Raw genomic sequence first — 18,391 nt, forward strand, 5'->3', positions numbered from 1 at the left:
CCCCTGCGTAAATTTCGTCATCTCGCCACCTCGAAGCGGGAAGTCTGTAGTCCACCCCTTCTCAACGTAGAACTCCTTGGCCCCACCCTTTCCCAAAGTATAACACCTTGGCCCCGCCCCCTTGTCGCACCGCCTAGGAACACCGCCGCAGCTTTGGTTCCGCATTTTGGTGTTTTTAAGGCTCCACTGCAGTGGGTTTGTTTGGTTTTTGGTTTTTTAAGGCTCATTACCCTGGCCCTGGTCCCCTGCCCCCTTTGGGAATACGCCCATCACGGCCTCTTTCGTATTGCCTAAGTCCGTATGTTATCAGGAGGGACTAGTCCCTGGAGAAGGACACCATGCTTGGTAAGGTAGAGGGGTCGTCGAAAAAGGAGAAGACCCTGGAGATGGATTTACAAAGTGGCTGCAACGATGGGCGCAAGCATACCTATTATTGTAAAGATGGCACAGGGGCAAGCAGTGTTTCGTTCTGTTGTACACAGGATCGCTGAGTCGGACTGGATGGCACCTAACAACAAAGTCTGTGGTCCTGCCAAGTAGCCCTAGCGGCGCAGGGGTTAAGCGCTGGACTGCGGTAGTTTGAACCCACCAGCTGCTCCATGGGAGAAAGATGTGGAGGTCTGCATTCCTGCAGCCTTGGGAACCGTATGGGGCAGTCCTACTCCGTTTTATACTCATGGCTATGAGTACAACTCGTCTTCAAAGGATCTTTTTTGCTTTGGTGGCTTCGCCTTCCTCTTAAATGAGAAGCTGGAGGCCGGGTAAAGCAAATGGTTTCGCCTAGCTTTAAACCACGGTCTTGTGGGCCCAAGTAATTCGAAGTAAGCCCAAGCTAATGGCCCTGCCTACCTCCGAACAGAGCACAGTTGTTGTTAGGTGCCATAGAGGTGGTTCTGACTCCCAGCGACCCCATGTACAACAGAACGAAACACTGCCCAGTCCTGCGCCATCCTCGTAACCCTTCCTTGCTACGTTTGAGCGGGTTGGCACCCAGAGCGCTACATTCCCCGACTAAACCCGAAGTAAGCCGAAGCCTGTGGCCCTTCCCCCAAACTGTGAGCGCAAGCTCCCGATTCTGCCCGAAGGAATCCGACGCCCTAGGCCCCGCCTCTTTCCGAAAGCTAAGCATCAGGCCCCGCCTCCTTCCCAGGTTCAATCCGCCTTCCCTCCCCGAACAGAAGCCTCTGGCCCCACCTCTTCCCTCCTGGAGCCCCGCCCTCTACGTGCCCGCGGCCGGGCTCTGTAGATCCAGGACCCGGGGTCCACCGGTGGGCTCGTTCTTCCCGGTGGCTCCTTCCCTGCCCAGCGCTGAGCCCTGACGGTGTCCGTGCGCCCGGCTCCCAGAAAGTGGAGTAGGTGGTGCGGGGGCGTCCTGAGCGGGGGAGGCGTGGCCGGACCTGCGGGGCCCAGTAGGCTGGGACTGCTTGGCCGCCTCCTGCCCCGGCGGGGCCGAGCTGCGGGCCCAGGTAGGTCGGGGCGCCCCGAGGACGCGCGGAGTCCGGACAGTGGGGAGGGGTCTTTGCGGATCCGCGAGTTGATGGTATGCGGAGGCGGCTCCTGGAGCACGGCGGAGCACAGGGGTGGCGTAACCGCCTGTGGCTTTGCTGGGGGCGGGATCAGAGCCGCGCCGGTGCGTGGGACCTGTTGGGGTTGGTGGGCGCAGAGGAGGCGAGGTGGGGGCGTCCTCTCGGGAGTCGAGGTAGGAGAGGGGGTCAAGAGGGCCAAAAGAAGGGTAGGCAGGAGGCTCGGACTCTTCCAGGTCCAGGGTTGGGGGCCCCGATACATGGATTCTCAAAGACCAAGGGGCTAGGGGTTTAAAAGAGGGTGGTCCAGAGTACTGGATCATGGAAGCAGGAGGGTGATGGGAGGTCCGAATTCGTGAGTTCTCGAAGGGAAAGGGGCCGGGAGGGGGATTGTTTCTGGATTCTCAAAGGAGGGTGAGTCTGGAAACCTGGGTCCTCAGTGGGGGAGGGGCGGGGGGGGCGCTGAGAAGGCGGAGTGGAGGCTCCCTCTCCGGGTTCCAGGTAGGAGGAGAAGTAGGCGGGAGACTCGGGCTCCTTTGGGTCCAGAGGGTCCTGATACCTGGCTTCTCAAAGAGGAAGGGGCTGGGGGATCAAAAGAGATCTAGATTCCTGGATCCTCCAAGGAGAAGGGTGGCAAGGAGGCCTGGATTCCTGCGCTTTTAGAAGGGAGGGGACCGCGAATGGGGGGTCGTTTCTGGATTCCCAAAAGAGAGGGAGTCTAGAAACCTGGGTCCTCAATGGGGGAGTGGGAAGGGGAGCTATGATTTCTGAATTCTGAAGGAGGGGGTTGGGGCCTGGATTTCTGGATCCTTGAAGGAGAAGGGGGTTGAGGGATTTGGACGCTTGGGTTCTCAAAGGAGAAGGCTACAGGCTTGGACTCCTGGGTTCACAAGGGAGAGGTCTGGGGTCTGGATTTCTTAATACTGGAGGGAGGAAGGGACTGCAGGTCCAGAGTTCTCAAAAGAGGGGAGCTGAGGCCCATACTCTAGAATCCTTGAAAACAGGATTAGGAGTTGGATTCCTGGACCTTTGAAGAGGGAGGGGGCTTAGGCTGGACTCCTGGGTTCTCACTGCAAACCTGTGCCCCCCCCACCACCCCAGACCATGTCACCAGAAGAGTGGACATACCTAGTGGTTCTTCTTATCTCCATCCCCATCGGCTTCCTCTTTAAGAAAGCTGGTGAGTCAGGTTCCCTCCCCAGCGGAAAATAAGGCGGGGGGGGGGGGGAGCCCAGGGGGATGAGGGAGGGACCCTTAGAAGGATCCAGGCTTACTGTCTCTTCTCTCCACAGGACCCGGGCTGAAGCGATGGGGGGCAGCAGCTGTAGGCCTGGGGCTTACCTTGTTCACCTGTGGCCCCCACACCTTGCACTCTCTGATCACCGTCCTTGGGACCTGGGCCCTCATTCAGGCCCAGCCCTGGTGAGAGTTTGGTAGGGGAAGGAAAGGAGAATGCAACCTGTTTACTCTGGGTCTTTATCAGTTCCTGCCTAGTCTCTGAATGTCTCTTGTTTATTTCTTGGTGTCATTTGTCTCATCTGCTTTTTTTCTCACCTGCTTTTTTGTGTCCTGTGTGTTTGTCCCAGTCGTCTACATCCTTGCCCTTGAGAGAGGATACACGGTTCATATTCACATTCTATTTCTGTCTCTGTGTGTCTCTTTGTCTTTCTGTGTCTCTGTTTATATGTCTGTTTTTCTTTGTCTCTCTCTCTTGTCTTGGTCTGTGAATTGTGGAGGTAAGGAAAATCCAAAAACTGCAAACTCTTCACCCTGAACCTTCTCTTCTTTTCTCTTCTGCATGGCTGCACCTTTTCCTCCTGTCTCTCCATCACACTCATTCTGTCCCCATCTCCCTCCCTTCCATTTTCTCTCTGCCCCTCCTCCCATCTCTGCCACTTTCTCATTTCCTCCTCCATTTTCACTCTCTGCAGGGGGGTAGGGAGGGGTTGGAGGTGGATTTATAGCTAGAACCTGGGGGTGGGAGAGGCAGAGGCTGAGGTCCCTCCTGCCTTTGTCCCAGCTCCTGCCACGCCTTGGCACTGGCTTGGACCTTCTCCTATCTACTGTTCTTCCGAGCCCTCAGCCTGCTGGGCCTGCCCACACCCACGCCGTTCACCAATGCCGTACAGCTGCTGCTCACACTGAAGGTCAGACGCGGGGGGCCTGCCATTCAATGTGAACCCAACAACCCGCCCATGCTTCACCTCCTCCAACTGGGACAGGGTTTACTTCCCTTCCCATTGTGGGTGGGGTTTTATCTCCTACACACCCCTAGGGGGTGGGAGTTTTCCTCTCAGATGCCCCCTGGGAATAGGGTTCACCTTTCAGGTGCCCTTGGAACAGGTCTTCACCTGTCCACTGTTCCTGGGGTGAAAGAAATAGAGTAAGTATTGTAATAATAGGTGCCATTTGGCACTTCCCATGTCTTGCCATGTGCCAGAGGGTGGGCTGGGTGCTTTACCAGTGCTGTTCTTGAATCTTTATTGTTGTTGTTGGTTGCCGTCAAGTCGGTTCCAACTACGGCGACCCCATGTGTGTCAAAGTAGAACTGCTCCATAGAATTGGCAAGGCTGTGACTTTTCAGAAGTAGATTGCCAGGCCTTATTTCTGAAGGACTTCTGGGTGGGTTCAAACCGCCAACCTTACAGCTAGTAGTAGACTGCTTAACTCTTGGCATCACTGTAGCAAGCAAGCCATTTTACAAAGAGGAAAAGCAACTCAGGAGAAGGCACTTGGCAAAGGTCACAAAGGCTCTTAACACATATCGGAATCACCTATTGAAATGAGTGAAAACATAAATCCCAGGCCCGCCCCAGAACTCCAGAGCTGTGAATTCTTACCATGTGCTAGGCACCGGCAACATATCTGTGACTAGAACAGTCATGTGAGGTAGCTGGCCAGGTCTCTTCAGCACTTTCGTATTCCCAGCGGGAACTTCTGGATAGGTAGCAGTTGTTAGTTGTTATTGAGTCAGTTCCAACTCATGGTAACCCCATGTGTGAGAGTAGAACTGCCCCAAGGGATTTTCAAGGCTGTGACTTTTTGGGAGCAGATTCCCAGGCCTCTCTTCCAAGGCACCTCTGGGTGAGTTGGAACCGCCAACCTTTTGGCTAGTAGTCGAGCGCTTAGCTGTTTGCGTGACCCGAAGGCCTTGAAGTAGGTCGGAGTTGGTTAGCTGAGAGTTGAAGTTGTAGGAGTTGATTAAGAGGAAAGTGAGGAAGAGCATTTCAGGATGTAGGGACCAGTCTGTGTGTGACAAGCAGGCCAAATCCTACAACCTGTGCACTAGCTGAAAATCCTGGTGGTGTAGTGGTTAAGTGCTATGGCTGCTAACCAAAGGGTCGGCAGTTCGAATCCACCAGCTGCTCCTTGGAAACTCCTTGGGGCAGTTCTACCCTGTCCTGTAGGGTCGCTATGAGTCGGAATCGACTCAACAGCACTGGGTTTGGTTTTTTTTTTGGTGCACTAGCTACAACCACTCTGCAGAGAATGAAGGGGAAAGGGCAGCAGGGGCCACGGTGAGGAGTTTGGACCAACATCAATGGAAGAGGTTTTTTTGTTTGTTCCTGGAAGAAGTAATGGGACCAGATTTACATGAATTTTCTTTTCAAATCCACTCTGGATGCCTAAAGGTGAAGTAGAGCAGAAAAGTTAGGATGAGTACAGGTGACATTTGATAGCAGCTTGACATAGGTTGTCATTGGATCACTCAGAGTCCCAACAGGAAATGCCACATTTAGGATAATTTAAGAAGGTTTTATTTACAAAGGAGTACAGGATGTTAGGAGTTCCTGGGTGGTGCAAATGGGCAGTTGCTGCTACTAACTGGAATGTTGGTGGTTTGAGTCCACCCGGAGGCACCTTGGAAGAAAGGCCTGACAATCTGCTTCTGGAATGTCACAGCCAAGAAAATCCTAGGTAGCACAGCTCTACTTTGCAACACATGGGGTCGCCATGAGTCAGAATTAACAGCAAGTGATTTGGTTTGGGTTTGGGCAGGATGTAGGGGAGCCAGAAAGACTAGTGCAGGGAGCTGTGATTACTAGTAGCAAAGCTGTTACCACCCCTGGACCGAGTGGGACAAGAGGGGAGGCAGGTAGTAGATCCTGGAAGGAAAAAGGGGTCTGTAGAACCACCCAAAGGAGCCCAGGTGGTGCAGTGGTTAAGCACTGGGCTGCTAACTTCAAAGTTTGAAGCTGCTAACCACTTGGGAGAAAGTTGTGGCATTCTGTTTCCGTAAAGATTACACATTGCTGTCTAGCTGATTCTGACTCATAGCGACCCTATAAAAAAAAAAAAAAAATTTTTTTTTTTTTTTAAAACAGTAAAATTGCCCCATAGGGTTTCCCAGGCTGTAATCTTTATAGGAGCAGGTCACCGGGCCTTTTCTCCTGTGGAACCTCTGGGTGGGTTTGGACCACCAACCTTTTGGTTAGCAGCTAAGCACTTAACCACTGCACCACCAGGGCTCCTTCTTTAAAGATTACAGCCTTGGAAATCCTATGGGACAGTTCTCTTCTGTTCTATAGGGTCGCTATGTGTCGGTGACTCAACAGCAGTGGGTAGAGCTACCCTCCTATCAAGGGTCATAGCTGTCCTAGGTAATATCACAAGGGAACAAAACCCCTGCCCTACTCTCCTGTCTTCTTCCCTTTCCAGCTACAGCCCTCCTTTGGCCAAGCCCAGCAGGAAGCTGGAGGACACAGGAGACCTGTTGATGTAGGATTGACCTTGGGGCCTGGGTGGAAGGGGATAGGAGTAGATCTGGAGGGGCAGGCAGGAGACATTCAGCTCAGTAGGAGTCCCTCGTGTCATGCAAGTGGTTAAGTCACTCTCCTGCTGAAAGGCTGGCCAGGAACCCATCCATAGGCACCTGGAGGAAAGGCCTGGTAATCTACTTCTGAAAAATCAGTCATTGAAAACTCTATGGAGGACAGTTCTACTGTGACATGCATGGGGTCGCCATGAGTCAGAATCAACTCGATGTCAACCGTTGTTGGTAGTAGAAGTGGGTGAAGGGGACAGACTTGAGAGACGGAGGGAGTGGATTTGGGGAACAGGAAAGGTTTCTGGCCTGGGCAACTCATAGGATGGCGTTTCTTGAGGGGAAACACTAGAGGAGGATTGACTTTGGAGAGAGTAATGACGTGTTTCATTTTGTATATGTTAAATTTAAGGTGCTGGTAGACATCCAAGGAGCCCTGATGGCACAGTGGTTAAGCACTCAGCTGCTAACCAAAAGGTTGGCGGTTTGAATCCACCAGCCGCTCCACAGAAGAAAGATGTGGCAGTCTGCTTCTGTAAAGATTACAGCCTAGGAAACCCTGTGGGGCAGTTCTACTCTGTCCTGTAGGGTCGCTATGAGTCAGAGTCCACTCAACAACAATGGGTTGGGTCGGTAGACATCCAAATGTAAATGAGAACGGACAACTGGATGAGCAGGTCAGAAACTGGTGGGGGTAGATCCAGATGGGGATAGAGTTTGGGAGTTACCAGCAGAGAAGGAGGGTGAGAATGGTTGCACAACCTGAGGAATGTTGTAGTCACCGTCACTGTTGAATTGATATATGTTTTGCTGTGTATATTTTCTATTGCAACAACTAAAATGATAAATTATGAGAAAAAGAAAGAAAACTTTATGGAGCACAGTTCCACTCTGACACACGGGGTTGCAATGAATCAGAATTAACTCCATGACGGTTGGTTGGTTTTTCACACATGACTCTAAATGCTAGGAGCTGCCTTGGAATACAGATAAAATTCCCAGCCCCGAACTCCCAGCAACTGTTGCCTGCTTGTCTGTCAGCCCCAGAGGCTGCTGGGAGTGGCAGTTGAAGGGAGACAGGTGTGAGGAAGGGCACAGGGTCTGACCTGGCTCCCTGCCACGCCTCTTCCTCCCAGCTGGTGAGTCTGGCCAGTGAAGTGCAGGACCTCCACCAGGCCCAGAGGAAGGAGATGGCCACGGGCTTCAGCAAGGGCCCCACCTTGGGGCTACTCCCAGACGTGCCCTCTTTGATGGAGACATTCAGCTACAGCTACTGCTACGTGGGAATCATGACAGGTGAGCGAGCCTGGCCCTTCAGGGCTGCCTCTCCTTCTCTCTGTCTTCCTCCGTCTCCATCCTCCACCTGACATTAGTGCCTCTTCTGTGTTCTCACCCTGCCCTGGGTTACCTCTGTCTAGAATCTGCCTCTCTGAGGATGAACCTTTGTGTCTGGGCTTGCCTGCTAGGCTCTGTGTTTGACTCTCCCACTGGCCCAGAGCTCTGCCAGGGGAGGGGCTAAACAGTTCTTTGCTTTTCTCCTTACAGCTTTTTGTTGTTGGGTGCTGTCAAGTTGATTCCAACTCATAGCGACCTCATGTGACAGAATAGAACCGCCCCATAGGATTTTCTAGGCTATAATCTTTACGAGAGCAGATCACCAGGTCTTTCTTCCGAGGAGCAGCTGGGTGCGTTTGAACCATCAACCTTTCGATTAGCAGCTGAGCGCTTAACCATTACACCACCAGGGCTCCCGTCCTTATAGCTTACTGGGAGCAAATAGGAGATTGAGATAAAGGAGGAATACATATACAGTAAAACCTGCAAAAGCCAGAACCTGTGTGAGGTGGAAATCTGTCAGAGAAGGAAAACTCAAATATTTTCCACTAAAACAAGTGATAGAATACTGCTAACACTGTACCCTGTCAAAGGCGGGAAACTTACGAGATCCAGAAAACAAGGCAGTTCCATAGAGTTTGGCTCTCAGAGGTTTCACTGTACAGCCTGATATTCCTACCACGAAGGGAACCAATGTTCATAGCTTACAATGCCATTTAAAGAAAGTATTTTTCATTCATGTTTGCCTCATATGAGGTTGTCTTTTTTGTAACTTTTTTTTGTTCACTTATAATCACATACTGTGCAATTTACCCATTAAAGTGTAGAGTTCAGTGGTTTAGTATATGCACAGAGTTGTGCAGCCATCACCACAGTATAATTCCAGAACATTTTCATCATCTCAAAAAGAAACCCCATGCCTTTCCATTCTTTCTGTCCATTTTGTGTTGTTAGCTGCCATCGATTGAGCTCCTGAATCACAGTGACACCATGTGCAACAGAATGAAATATACCCAGTCCTGTGCCATCCCCATGATCAATTGCACATTGGACTGTTGTGATCCACAGGGATTTCACTGACTCATTTTCAGAAGTAGATTGCCAGGCCTTTCTTCCTAATGCATCTTAGTCTAGAAGCTCCACTGAAACCTGGTTAGCATTGTACCAACATGCAAGCCTCCACTGACAGATGGGTGGTGGCTGGACATGAGATGCTTTGGTCAGGAATCAAACCCGGGTCTCCTACACAGTTGGCAAGAATTCTACCATTGAAGCCCTACCGTTCCCCTTCTATCCCCTGGCAACCACTAATCAACCTCCTGTCTATGGATTTGCGTCTTCTGGAGACTTTTTTTTTTTTTTATAATATTATGTTTTCAGTGAAAGTTTACACAGTAAATTAGGTTCACATTTGAAAATTCTATACAATATGATCAGTGACATTAGTTATGTTTTTCACAATAAGCCAACATTCTCTTTCATTGTGTTCTGTTTGTTCCATTTCCGGTACTCTACCTTCCCTGCCCCCTTATGTTCTCATCTTTGCTTTAGAGTAATTGTTGACGTTTTAGTGGATACTTCTTACAAACGGAATCAGACAATATCTGGTCTTTTGTGAACACATAAGCTTTTCTAACAGGTATCCACTCCTGTTAATCTCCATTCCTCCCTCCTTAGCCCAGGCCACCATCCTGTCTTACCTCAGTGGCTGCAAGTCTCCCCACTGACATTACCATCCGCCTATAAACCCACTCAGCAGCCAGAGGGATCTAGTTAAAGGGTAGATTGCTGCCTGCCACTTTTCCTGTTGGAAAAGCCCTCAACGGTTTCCTGTTGCAGTTAGAGTAAAACCCAGACCGCTCCTCAGTGCCTGTAGGGGACCGACATGCTGCCCTCTGATTTCTTCTCATGTCACAGGTGCACTGCTCTTCTTTCTGTCACTCATTTATACCGAGGTCTCCCCCACCTCCCTGGGTCTTGTCTGTATGTCTCTCCCCTCCTGGTCTTTGGCCCACCTTATCAGTGCCTCAGTCCCCCCTCGTTCTTGGGGTTTTTGTTGTTCCTTATCTAATTTTCTGTCCTTTTTTCTTTCTGAGTTCTTTGCCCTTCCCTCTCTCTGGTTCCTCGCCTCCTTCTCCCTGGGTCTCCCTTCCTCGCCTAGGGATTCTGTTCCCCCCTGTGTCTGCATCCCTCCTCAGGGTCTCCATCCCACCTCAGGATCCCTATCCCCCCTCAGGGTCTCCACCACCCCTCAGGGTCTACACCCCACTCTCTGAGGTCTCCATACCCCTCTTGGGGTCTCCATTTCCCCTCTCCGGGGTCTATGTCCCCCCCCGCCGCCTCAGGATTTCTATCCCCCCTTTCGGTCTCCATCACTCCCTCAGGGTTTCTGTCCCTGTCAGGTCTCCATCTTCCCTGAGGGTCCACCATCCCCCTGGGGTCTTCGTCCTCCCTTAGTCTCTGTCCCCCTCAGGATCTCCAACCCCTCCCCTCAGGGTCTCATACCTGCCCATCCCCCAGTTTCTGCCCCTCCATCTCCCTCTCAGCGGTTTTTCATCTCTCCTCCCCCTACCCCATCTCCCAAGTCTCTGGCCTCTTTCCTCTGAGTCTTGAGTTCCGCCCACCCGTGCCCCATCGTGATACAGGTCTCTCACCACCTGCCCTCCTTCTTGCCACAGGCCCGTTCTTCCGCTACCGCACATATCTGGACTGGCTGGAGCAGCCCTTCCCGGGGGCTGTGCCCAGCCTGCGGCCCCTGCTGCGCCGAGCCTGGCCGGCCCCGCTCTTTGGCCTGCTCTTCCTGCTCTCTTCTCACCTCTTCCCACTGGAGGCCGTGCGCGAGGACGCTTTCTACGCCCGCCCGCTGCCCGCCCGCCTGTTCTACATGATCCCCGTCTTCTTCGCCTTCCGCATGCGCTTCTACGTGGCCTGGATTGCCGCCGAGTGCGGCTGCATTGCTGCCGGCTTCGGGGCCTACCCTGTGGCCGCCAAAGCCCGGGCCGGGGGCGGCCCCACCCTCCAATGCCCACCCCCCAGCAGGTCAGGCGGCGGGAGGGAGGCTTCCCAAGACCCACCTGGCCCCCTCACCAAGGGCTGGCCCTGCCTCTAGTAGCCAGGGGCACAGGGGGGGCAAGTTCACTACCTGTTGTTAGTGGAGTATTGCCTTGGTAGAGAAATGGAACTCCCGATAATTCTGAAAGCCCTTCATTGTAGTGCTGTCTCCCCTTGTTTTTTTGTTAGTTGCCTGTTGAGTTGATTCAGACTCATGGCGCCCCCATGTGTGTCCGAGTAGAATGGCTCCATAGGGTTTTTAAGACTGACATTTTTGGAAGCAGATCTCCAAGACTTTCTTTCGAGGTGCCTCTGGCTAGTCATTTGGCTACTCCTTTGCACCACCCAGGGCCTCTGTAGTGGAGAATTGCTCTTGGTTGCTAGGAAGAGGAAGGTGGTACATCAGCAACCACAGGCTGTTGCCATGGAAGCATCACCACATAACCAGCTCAGTCCTGGTTGCTCAGGATACCATTGTTCAGCCATGATGGAATGCCCTTGGTTGCCAGGCAGATGGTTCCCTAACAACCAAATTCCTCTTTGCTTGGAAGCCAGGGTCCCTAGTAACCACGGATTGCCCCTTCTTGCTGGTAATGTTGCTTTTTGCTGCTACAGAAACAGCAGCCCGATCAGCCAAGCCCTGTGTGGAAGGAAGTGACACCCCCTGAACATAGAGCAGCGCCCAATTGTCCCCTGTTCCTAAGAAACTAGCATCCCTGCGAATGGTGTCCTCTAGCAGAAGGCCCACCATTCCTAGCAACTACCGGTTGTCTTCCTGTTGCTGAGGAAGCTGAACCCCCCATTAACTGTGGATTGACTCTTGTTCCTGGTGATAATTATCTACCAGCACCTTTGTTGCTGTTGCTGGGTGCTGTTAAGTCAATTGCAACTCATAGCAACCCCATGTGACAGAGTAGAACTGCCGCATAGGGTTTCCTAGGCTGTAGTCTTTATGGCAGCAGATAGCCAAGTCTTTCTCCACTGGAGCCACTGGGTAGGTTTAAACCACTGACCTTTTGGTTAGCAACCTAGTAGGTGAGAGCATAACCACCACACCACCAGATGTCATTTTCCTGAGAGACCAAACCAAACCCATTGCCATCAAGTTGATTCCAACTTATAGCGACCCTATAGGACAGACCAGAACTGCCCCCATAGGATTTCCAAGGCTGTAAATCTTATGGCAGCAGACTGCCACATCTTTTTCCTGTGGAGCGTCTGGTGAGTTCAGACCACTGACCTTTTGGTTAGCAGCCAACCACGTAACCACAGCACCACTGGGGCTCCTTGTACCATTCCCTAGCAGTCATGAACTGCCATTCTGTTGTTGGGGATGTAGCTCCCCACATGAACTTATTGCCATCACCCCAGTGTCCAGGGGCTGACCTCCAGTTAGCGATGTTGTTCCCCCAGAAAATGTAAGGTAGGACCCAAAAAGGCTCTCCTAGTCCTGCCAGGCCCCACTCCTAATGAATGGCTCCACTCCTATCTTGAGCAGCCCCTAAGGGTTCAGACAGGCCAGGGATATTCCCCAGAGCTGCAGACATTGGCACATATGACCTGGCTGGAGATGACACTTCTTAAACAATTACAGGGACCAACAGCCAAGAAAAGGCCCTTTCCTGGAGCTTTTCTGAATACAGAGGCCTTGTTGCTAAGGAATGCCCTTTCCCTAGCAACAGAGGCCGTCAAGGTGTCACGTGGGCCTAAGATATCTCCCTAGCAACCATGAACATCCTTCTTAGGAGTGGTACTTCCCCCAGTGCCGAACAATTTAGATATGACCTTACTGGGAAGCTTCTCAGAATAGACTACACTTGATTGCTAAGGAATGGCTTTTCCCTAATATCTGAGCCTAGTGAAGGTTGCTAAGGACTCTTAGCAACCATAGCATTTCGAGGCTCTTTGTGGCTGTTGCAGGCTCTCTTACCAAGAGAAGGAGAACCCCACTGTTGGTGAACTGGGCCCCCCACCTTCCTCCCCACAAAGCTACCTCTGGGCTATACTCCCCATTGCCCTAGCTAGTCCAGTGGCCTTCGTGCTGTTCCTGGCCAGAATCCCTTCCTTAGTGTCCATCCGGGGCTGGGACAAGAACAGGCGTCGGGAGATGGCCTGGCTGAGCTGCATATCTGTCCCCCTACCCTCATCCTCCACCCTCCTCCAGTCTGGAGAAAGCTGCAGCCCTGGAGTACGACTATGAGACCATCCGTAACATCGACTGCTATGGCACAGACTTCTGCGTGCGGGTGCGGGATGGCATGCGGTATTGGAACATGACAGTGCAGTGGTGGCTAGCACAGTATGTCTACAAGAGCGCACCTGCCCGCTCCTACGTCCTGAGGTGAGCCCACAAGAGAACTACGTCTCCCAGCACGACCAGGGCAGCATGTGGTTTCCCTGGCTATGCCTCAGCCCCTGAGGCTCATGGGAATTACAGTTTTTCAGCCATTTATGACCCCCCCCACCATACTTACTGAGGTAAGTCAGTTACCCCCTCTCTGGGTCTCAGTTTCTATTTATGTAAAGTCAGCCTCATTCGACAGAAGCAGCCTCCTGAAGAGGTTTCAGCCTGTGGACTCGGGAGCCAGACTCTGGAATCTTGGCCCTGCTGGTTAGTTAGAAACCTTAGAGGAGTTAGTTGACCTCTTGGTTTTCTCAGTTGCTTAATGGGGATGATGCTGTTACCTGTTTCACAGGTTGATATGAGAATTAAGCAAGATAAAGCATGAAAAGTGATTAATGTGAGGCCTCCGTATAGCAAAAAAAAAAAAAAAAAGGCCAAACCATCACCCTCAAGTCGATTCCAACTCATGGCGACCCAGCATGTGACAGTAGAGCTGTTCCATAGGGTTTTCTTCGCTGTAATCTTTATGGAAGCAGATCACCAGGCCTTTCTTCTGCTGTGGTGCTGGGTGGGTCCGAACAGCCAACAGTTAGGTTAGTAAAAGAGTGCAAATTGTTTGCACTACCCAGGTTTCATCATTTCTCATTCATCAGCTATTTCTGTGCCACACAGTATTGCCTCTACAACGTTAGGAATAAACACTGGAAGTACGAACTATTATCCCCATTTTAAAGATGAGGAAACTGAGGCTCAGAGATATTTAGTAACTTGCTGAGTGTCATCAGCTTGGCTCGAGCCACCAGGTGAGGTCAGGTTATACGGTGACATGCTCTCATGACACAGTAGTTAAGGATGGCAGCTATGGAGCTATACTGCCTGGGTGTGTGATGGAATTTACCCTTAAAGAGCCATTCTGGCCATGTGCGGAGAATGGAATGGGGTCGGGGAAGGGAGCAGGAGATAAAGCAGGGAGAAGACACATTTGGAAGCTGTGGTTGTTCAGGTGGGAGATGACGGTGGCCTAGGAGAAGGACCAGTGGCCCAGAAGTAGATGAATTTGAGAGGGAGAGTCATGACTGGAGGTAGACATGAGAGAGGAACAGAACATGACTTCCAGGTTATGGATGTGAGCGATTGAGGGGATGGCAGTGACATTTCCTGAAAAGGGGAATACTGGGAAAGAGGAGGTTTTGGAGATATGTAGGATGAAGAATAAGGTCCCTGGGTGGTGCAGTTTGCATTCAGCTGCTAACCTAAAGGTTGGTGGTTCGAACCCACCCAGTGTCACCACAGAAGAAAGACCTGATGATGTGCTTCCGTAAAGATGGTAGTTGCTGTTGTTAGGTGCCATCGAGTCAATTTCAACTCGTAGCACCCCCATGTGTGACAGAGTAGAACTGCGCCATAGGGTTTTCTAAGTTGTAATCTTTATGGGAAGGAGCCCTGCTGGTGAAGTGGTTAATTATTTGGCTGACAACCAAAAGGTCTTCGATTCGAACCCTCCAGCCACTCCACTCATTTCAAAGGTGTGGCGATCTGCTTTCATAAAGATTACAGCCTTGGAAACCCTATGGGGCAGTTCTGCTCTGCAACACATGGGGTTGCCATGAGTCAGAATCGACCCAGTGGCAACTAACGACAGGATGAAGAATCAGGAGTTCGGTTTACTCTCGTTAGCTCTGAAGCGACTATTAGGTTTCCAGCTGGGGTTACTGGATGGGATGTTAGTTATGTGATTATGGCGCTTACGGGAAGGGTTGGCGTTAGAAGTGGGCACTTGCGTATCATCAAGGCACAGGTGATATTTAAAGCTCTAGGACTGAGGGCCAGGTCAACACCAGGGTACACCAGTGTTTAGACCAATAGTCCTCAACAGGGACAATTTTTGCCCCCAGGGGACATTTGTTAATGTTTGGAGGCATTTTTTGTGTGTGTGTGCTTTAACTGAAAGTTTACAAATCAAGTCAGTCTCTCATACAAAAATTTATATACACCTTGCTATATACTCCTAGTTGCCCTCCCCCTAATGAGACAGCACACTCCTTTCCACTCTCTTTTTGCGTGTCCATTTGGCCAGCTTCTGACCCCCTCTGCCTCTCATCTCCCATCCAGACAGGAGCTGCCCACATAGTCTATGTGTCTACTTGAGCCAGGAAGCTCACTCTGGAGGCATTTTTGATACAACTTTTTGCGGGTGCTACTGGCCTGTAGTAGTCAGACCCAGGCATGCTGCTCAACATCCTACAACTAACAGGACAGTCTCTGTATGGATTGAATTGTGTTCCCCCAAAATATGTGTTGTAAATCCTAGCTACTATACTTGCAGTTGTGTAGCCCTGGTGGCACAGTGGTTAAGAGCTTGGCTGCTAACCAAAAGGTCAGCAGTTCAAATCCACCAGCCACTCCTTTGAAGAGTAGCAGTTCTCCTCTGTCCTATAGGGTTGCTATGAGTTGGAATCAACTTCATGGGATTCTTGTGGTTATAATCCCATTTGGGAATGGTCTTCTTTGTTACGTTAATGATACAGTGTTTGTGTAGGGTGTGTCTTAAATTAATCTCTTTTGAGATAGAAAAGAGCAGATTAAGCAAGCAGCAAGAAGACAGAGATGGGGGAAGATAGATGCCAGGCCACAGGATCACCAAGGAATAGAAGGTGAAAGAGACAAAGACCTTCCCCCAGAGCAGACAGAGAGAGCCCTCCCCTAGAGCCAGCACCCTGAATTGGGCTTCTACTAAACTGTGAGAAAATTCCTTTTAAAGCCACCCACTTGTGGTATTTCTGTTATAGCAGCACTAGATAACTAAGACAGTCCCCCATGACAGAGAGTGATCTGGCGCAAAATGTCAATAGTGCTGAGGCTGAGGAACCCTGGTGTAGACAGAGGGAAGAGGAAGAGGAGCCCGGAAAGGAGACGGAGAAATAGCCAGTGAGATAGGAGTCAGGGAAGTGTTCATTCCTAGAGGCCCAGGGAACCAGGTGTTCGAGGAGGAGGGCGTGGTCTTTGTGTCCTATGGTGCCAAGAGCGTCAGCGAGATGAAGGCAGGTCACGAAATACAGACAGAATACAGACCTGTGAGTACTGTGCTCCTTTAAAAAATCATCTGTATGAGACCAAACAGTCAACAATTACAGTGAAACCTATGAGAGCCCGAACTCAACGAGACTGCCTTGTTTTTGCTGGTCTCACAAGTTTTCTGCCTTTGACTGGGCGCAGTCACCACTTGTCTACAGCTTTCTACTTAGTGGAAAGTATTTGAGTTTTTCCTCACACAGGTTCCAGCTTTTGCAGGTTTTACTGTGCTTTAAAACAAAGATGAGACTGTAAGAGGGCAGGGAAATGAGATTAATGGAAATGAAACTAGAACAGAAACAGTGAGAATGTTCATGCGTTGTGAAGAATGTAACCAATGTCACTGAACAACTTGTGTAGAAATTGTTTTGTGGGAACCTACTGAACTGCTCTGTAAACCTTCTGGATGGTGGGGCTGGGTGTTCCTGGGTTCCTGAAGGAGGCAAATACCCATACCCTCTTCCAGTCTTTGGGGGCTAAGGAAGAGGACTCCTGGATCTGAGAGAGGAGGTGCTGGGGACACAGTCTTCTGGGTCTGAGGGAGAAGGGGGTGGGGCTCAGACTCCTGGGTCTGACAAGAGGGCTGGGGACCCAGACTCCTGGTTCAGAGAGGAGGGACTGGGGACCAGCACTCCTGGGTCTGAGGGAGGAGGGAACCAGGAGCCTGGACTCCCAGGTCCTGACTCCCAGGTTCCCCCCTGCCAGGAGCGCCTGGACAATGCTGATGAGCGCCTACTGGCACGGCCTGCACCCTGGCTACTATCTGAGCTTCCTGACCATCCCGCTGTGCCTGGCAGCCGAAGGCCGCCTGGAGTCAGCCCTGCGGGGACAGCTGAGCCCTGGGGGCCAGAAGGCCTGGGACTGGGTGCACTGGTTCCTGAAGATGCGGGCCTATGACTACATGTGCATGGGCTTCGTGCTCCTCTCACTGAGGGACACACTCTGCTACTGGGCCTCCATCTACTTTTGTGTCCACCTGCTGGCCCTGGCCGCCCTGGGGCTGGGGCTGGCACTGGGCGGTGGCGGCCCCAGCCGGCGGAAGGCAGCACCCCAGGCCTCTGGCCTTGCCCCGGAAAAGCTCCGGGAGGAGTGAGCTACTCCGACGTGTCCCTGCCAGTCAGCCCACCCAGCCACCACGCTTTCGCCTAGAAATTCTGTGAATCAGGCTGCTGTCGCCTACCCCGGAAAAGAGTCCTGGAGAGAATTCCTTTTGCCCTGGCCACATACTTTGCTCTTCAGTGAAGCAAAGCTGGGGTCGTACCCACCTCCTGCTTCCCAGCCCTGCGCCCTGAGCCCTTCAGCTGATCAGTCCTGCCCCCTCCTGTAAAATCAAGGTATTGCCCAGAGAAGAGCCCCCCTCTACACCTGCTACAGCACCCCAGGTATTCAGAAAGCACAAAGTGTCCCCGAAACATCAGGGGCTGCTGGGGGAGGTGGTTTCTTGCAGATTCCCTTTCTGTGAGCCACATGATGGGGCTAAGAGCTTCAGGGCGAGGCTCCAGGAGTGGGGGACCCTCTTGTCTCTTTTGCTCTACTTTTATTCTCATCAGATCACTATTTGAGAACTGGAAGAGGACAGAACCTTCCCATTCCATCGAGGGGAAACCAATGTGCAGACAACCAGGCTTTGGTACTGCTGTTCTCCTTGAAGCTTCTGTCTGAGCCACCACAGGGCCTCAACGCCCTTGTCATCCGCTTATCTTGGTCCCACAGCCTAAGACAGGGTCAAAGTGTTGAAATCGTTCCCAATAAAGTGTTCCACAAGACAGCCATGTGTGCGTGTGCGTGTGTGTGCGCGCGCCTCTGGGGTATGAACCGATGAGCCTGACGCTGCAGAATTCTAGCATCCTGAAATGAAGCTAAGGAGCCCTGGTGGCACAGTGGTTAAAAGCTCAGATGCTAACCAAAAGGTGGGCAGTTCAAAGCCACCAACTGCTCCTCAGGAGAAAAATGGCCGTCTGCTTCAGTAAAGATTAAAGATTACAGCCTTGGAAATCCTATGGGGCTGTTCTACCCTGTCCGTAGGGTCTCTGTCTTAGTTATCTAGTGCTGCTATAACAGAAATACAAGTGGATGGCTTTAACATTTATTTTCTCACAATTCAGGAGTCTAGAAGCCTGAATTCAGGGTGCCAGCTCTAGGGTAATGTTTTCTCTTAGCTCTGGGAGAAGGTCCTTGTCTCTTCTAAGCATCTGCTCCTGAGCAATCTTCATGTGGCTTGGCATCTCCCCCCATCTCTCCTTCTCTCACTTGTGTAATCTCTTTTATATCCCAAAAGAGACTGACTGAAGATAAGCTGTA

At 51.5% G+C, this 18,391-nt stretch overlaps 1 protein-coding gene across 3 annotated transcripts; it reads left to right on the forward strand.

Annotated features, from left to right (window-relative positions):
• Nucleotides 1-1,186: 1,186 nt before the first annotated feature.
• Nucleotides 1,187-17,858, forward strand: MBOAT7 (membrane bound O-acyltransferase domain containing 7). Of its 3 annotated transcripts, none has more exons than XM_049901172.1 (8): nt 1,187-1,466; nt 2,625-2,703; nt 2,816-2,945; nt 3,544-3,670; nt 7,425-7,584; nt 10,302-10,662; nt 12,839-13,015; nt 16,796-17,858. In XM_049901172.1, the coding sequence occupies exons 2-8, from the start codon at nt 2,628-2,630 to the stop codon at nt 17,181-17,183; spliced, it is 1,419 nt and encodes a 472-aa protein (XP_049757129.1). In that variant the 5' UTR covers nt 1,187-1,466; nt 2,625-2,627; the 3' UTR covers nt 17,184-17,858. The 3 variants fall into 3 exon arrangements, with proteins under 3 accessions (XP_049757129.1, XP_049757128.1, XP_049757130.1); XM_049901171.1 differs by lacking the exon at nt 1,187-1,466 and adding an exon at nt 1,518-1,699; XM_049901173.1 differs by lacking the exons at nt 1,187-1,466; nt 2,625-2,703; nt 3,544-3,670 and having other exon boundaries at nt 2,832-2,945.
• The last annotated feature ends 533 nt before the right edge of the window (nt 17,859-18,391 follow it).

Source organism: Elephas maximus, chromosome 11 (assembly GCF_024166365.1).
Source record: "Elephas maximus indicus isolate mEleMax1 chromosome 11, mEleMax1 primary haplotype, whole genome shotgun sequence".
In the NCBI taxonomy this organism is placed as follows: Eukaryota; Metazoa; Chordata; class Mammalia; order Proboscidea; family Elephantidae; genus Elephas; species Elephas maximus.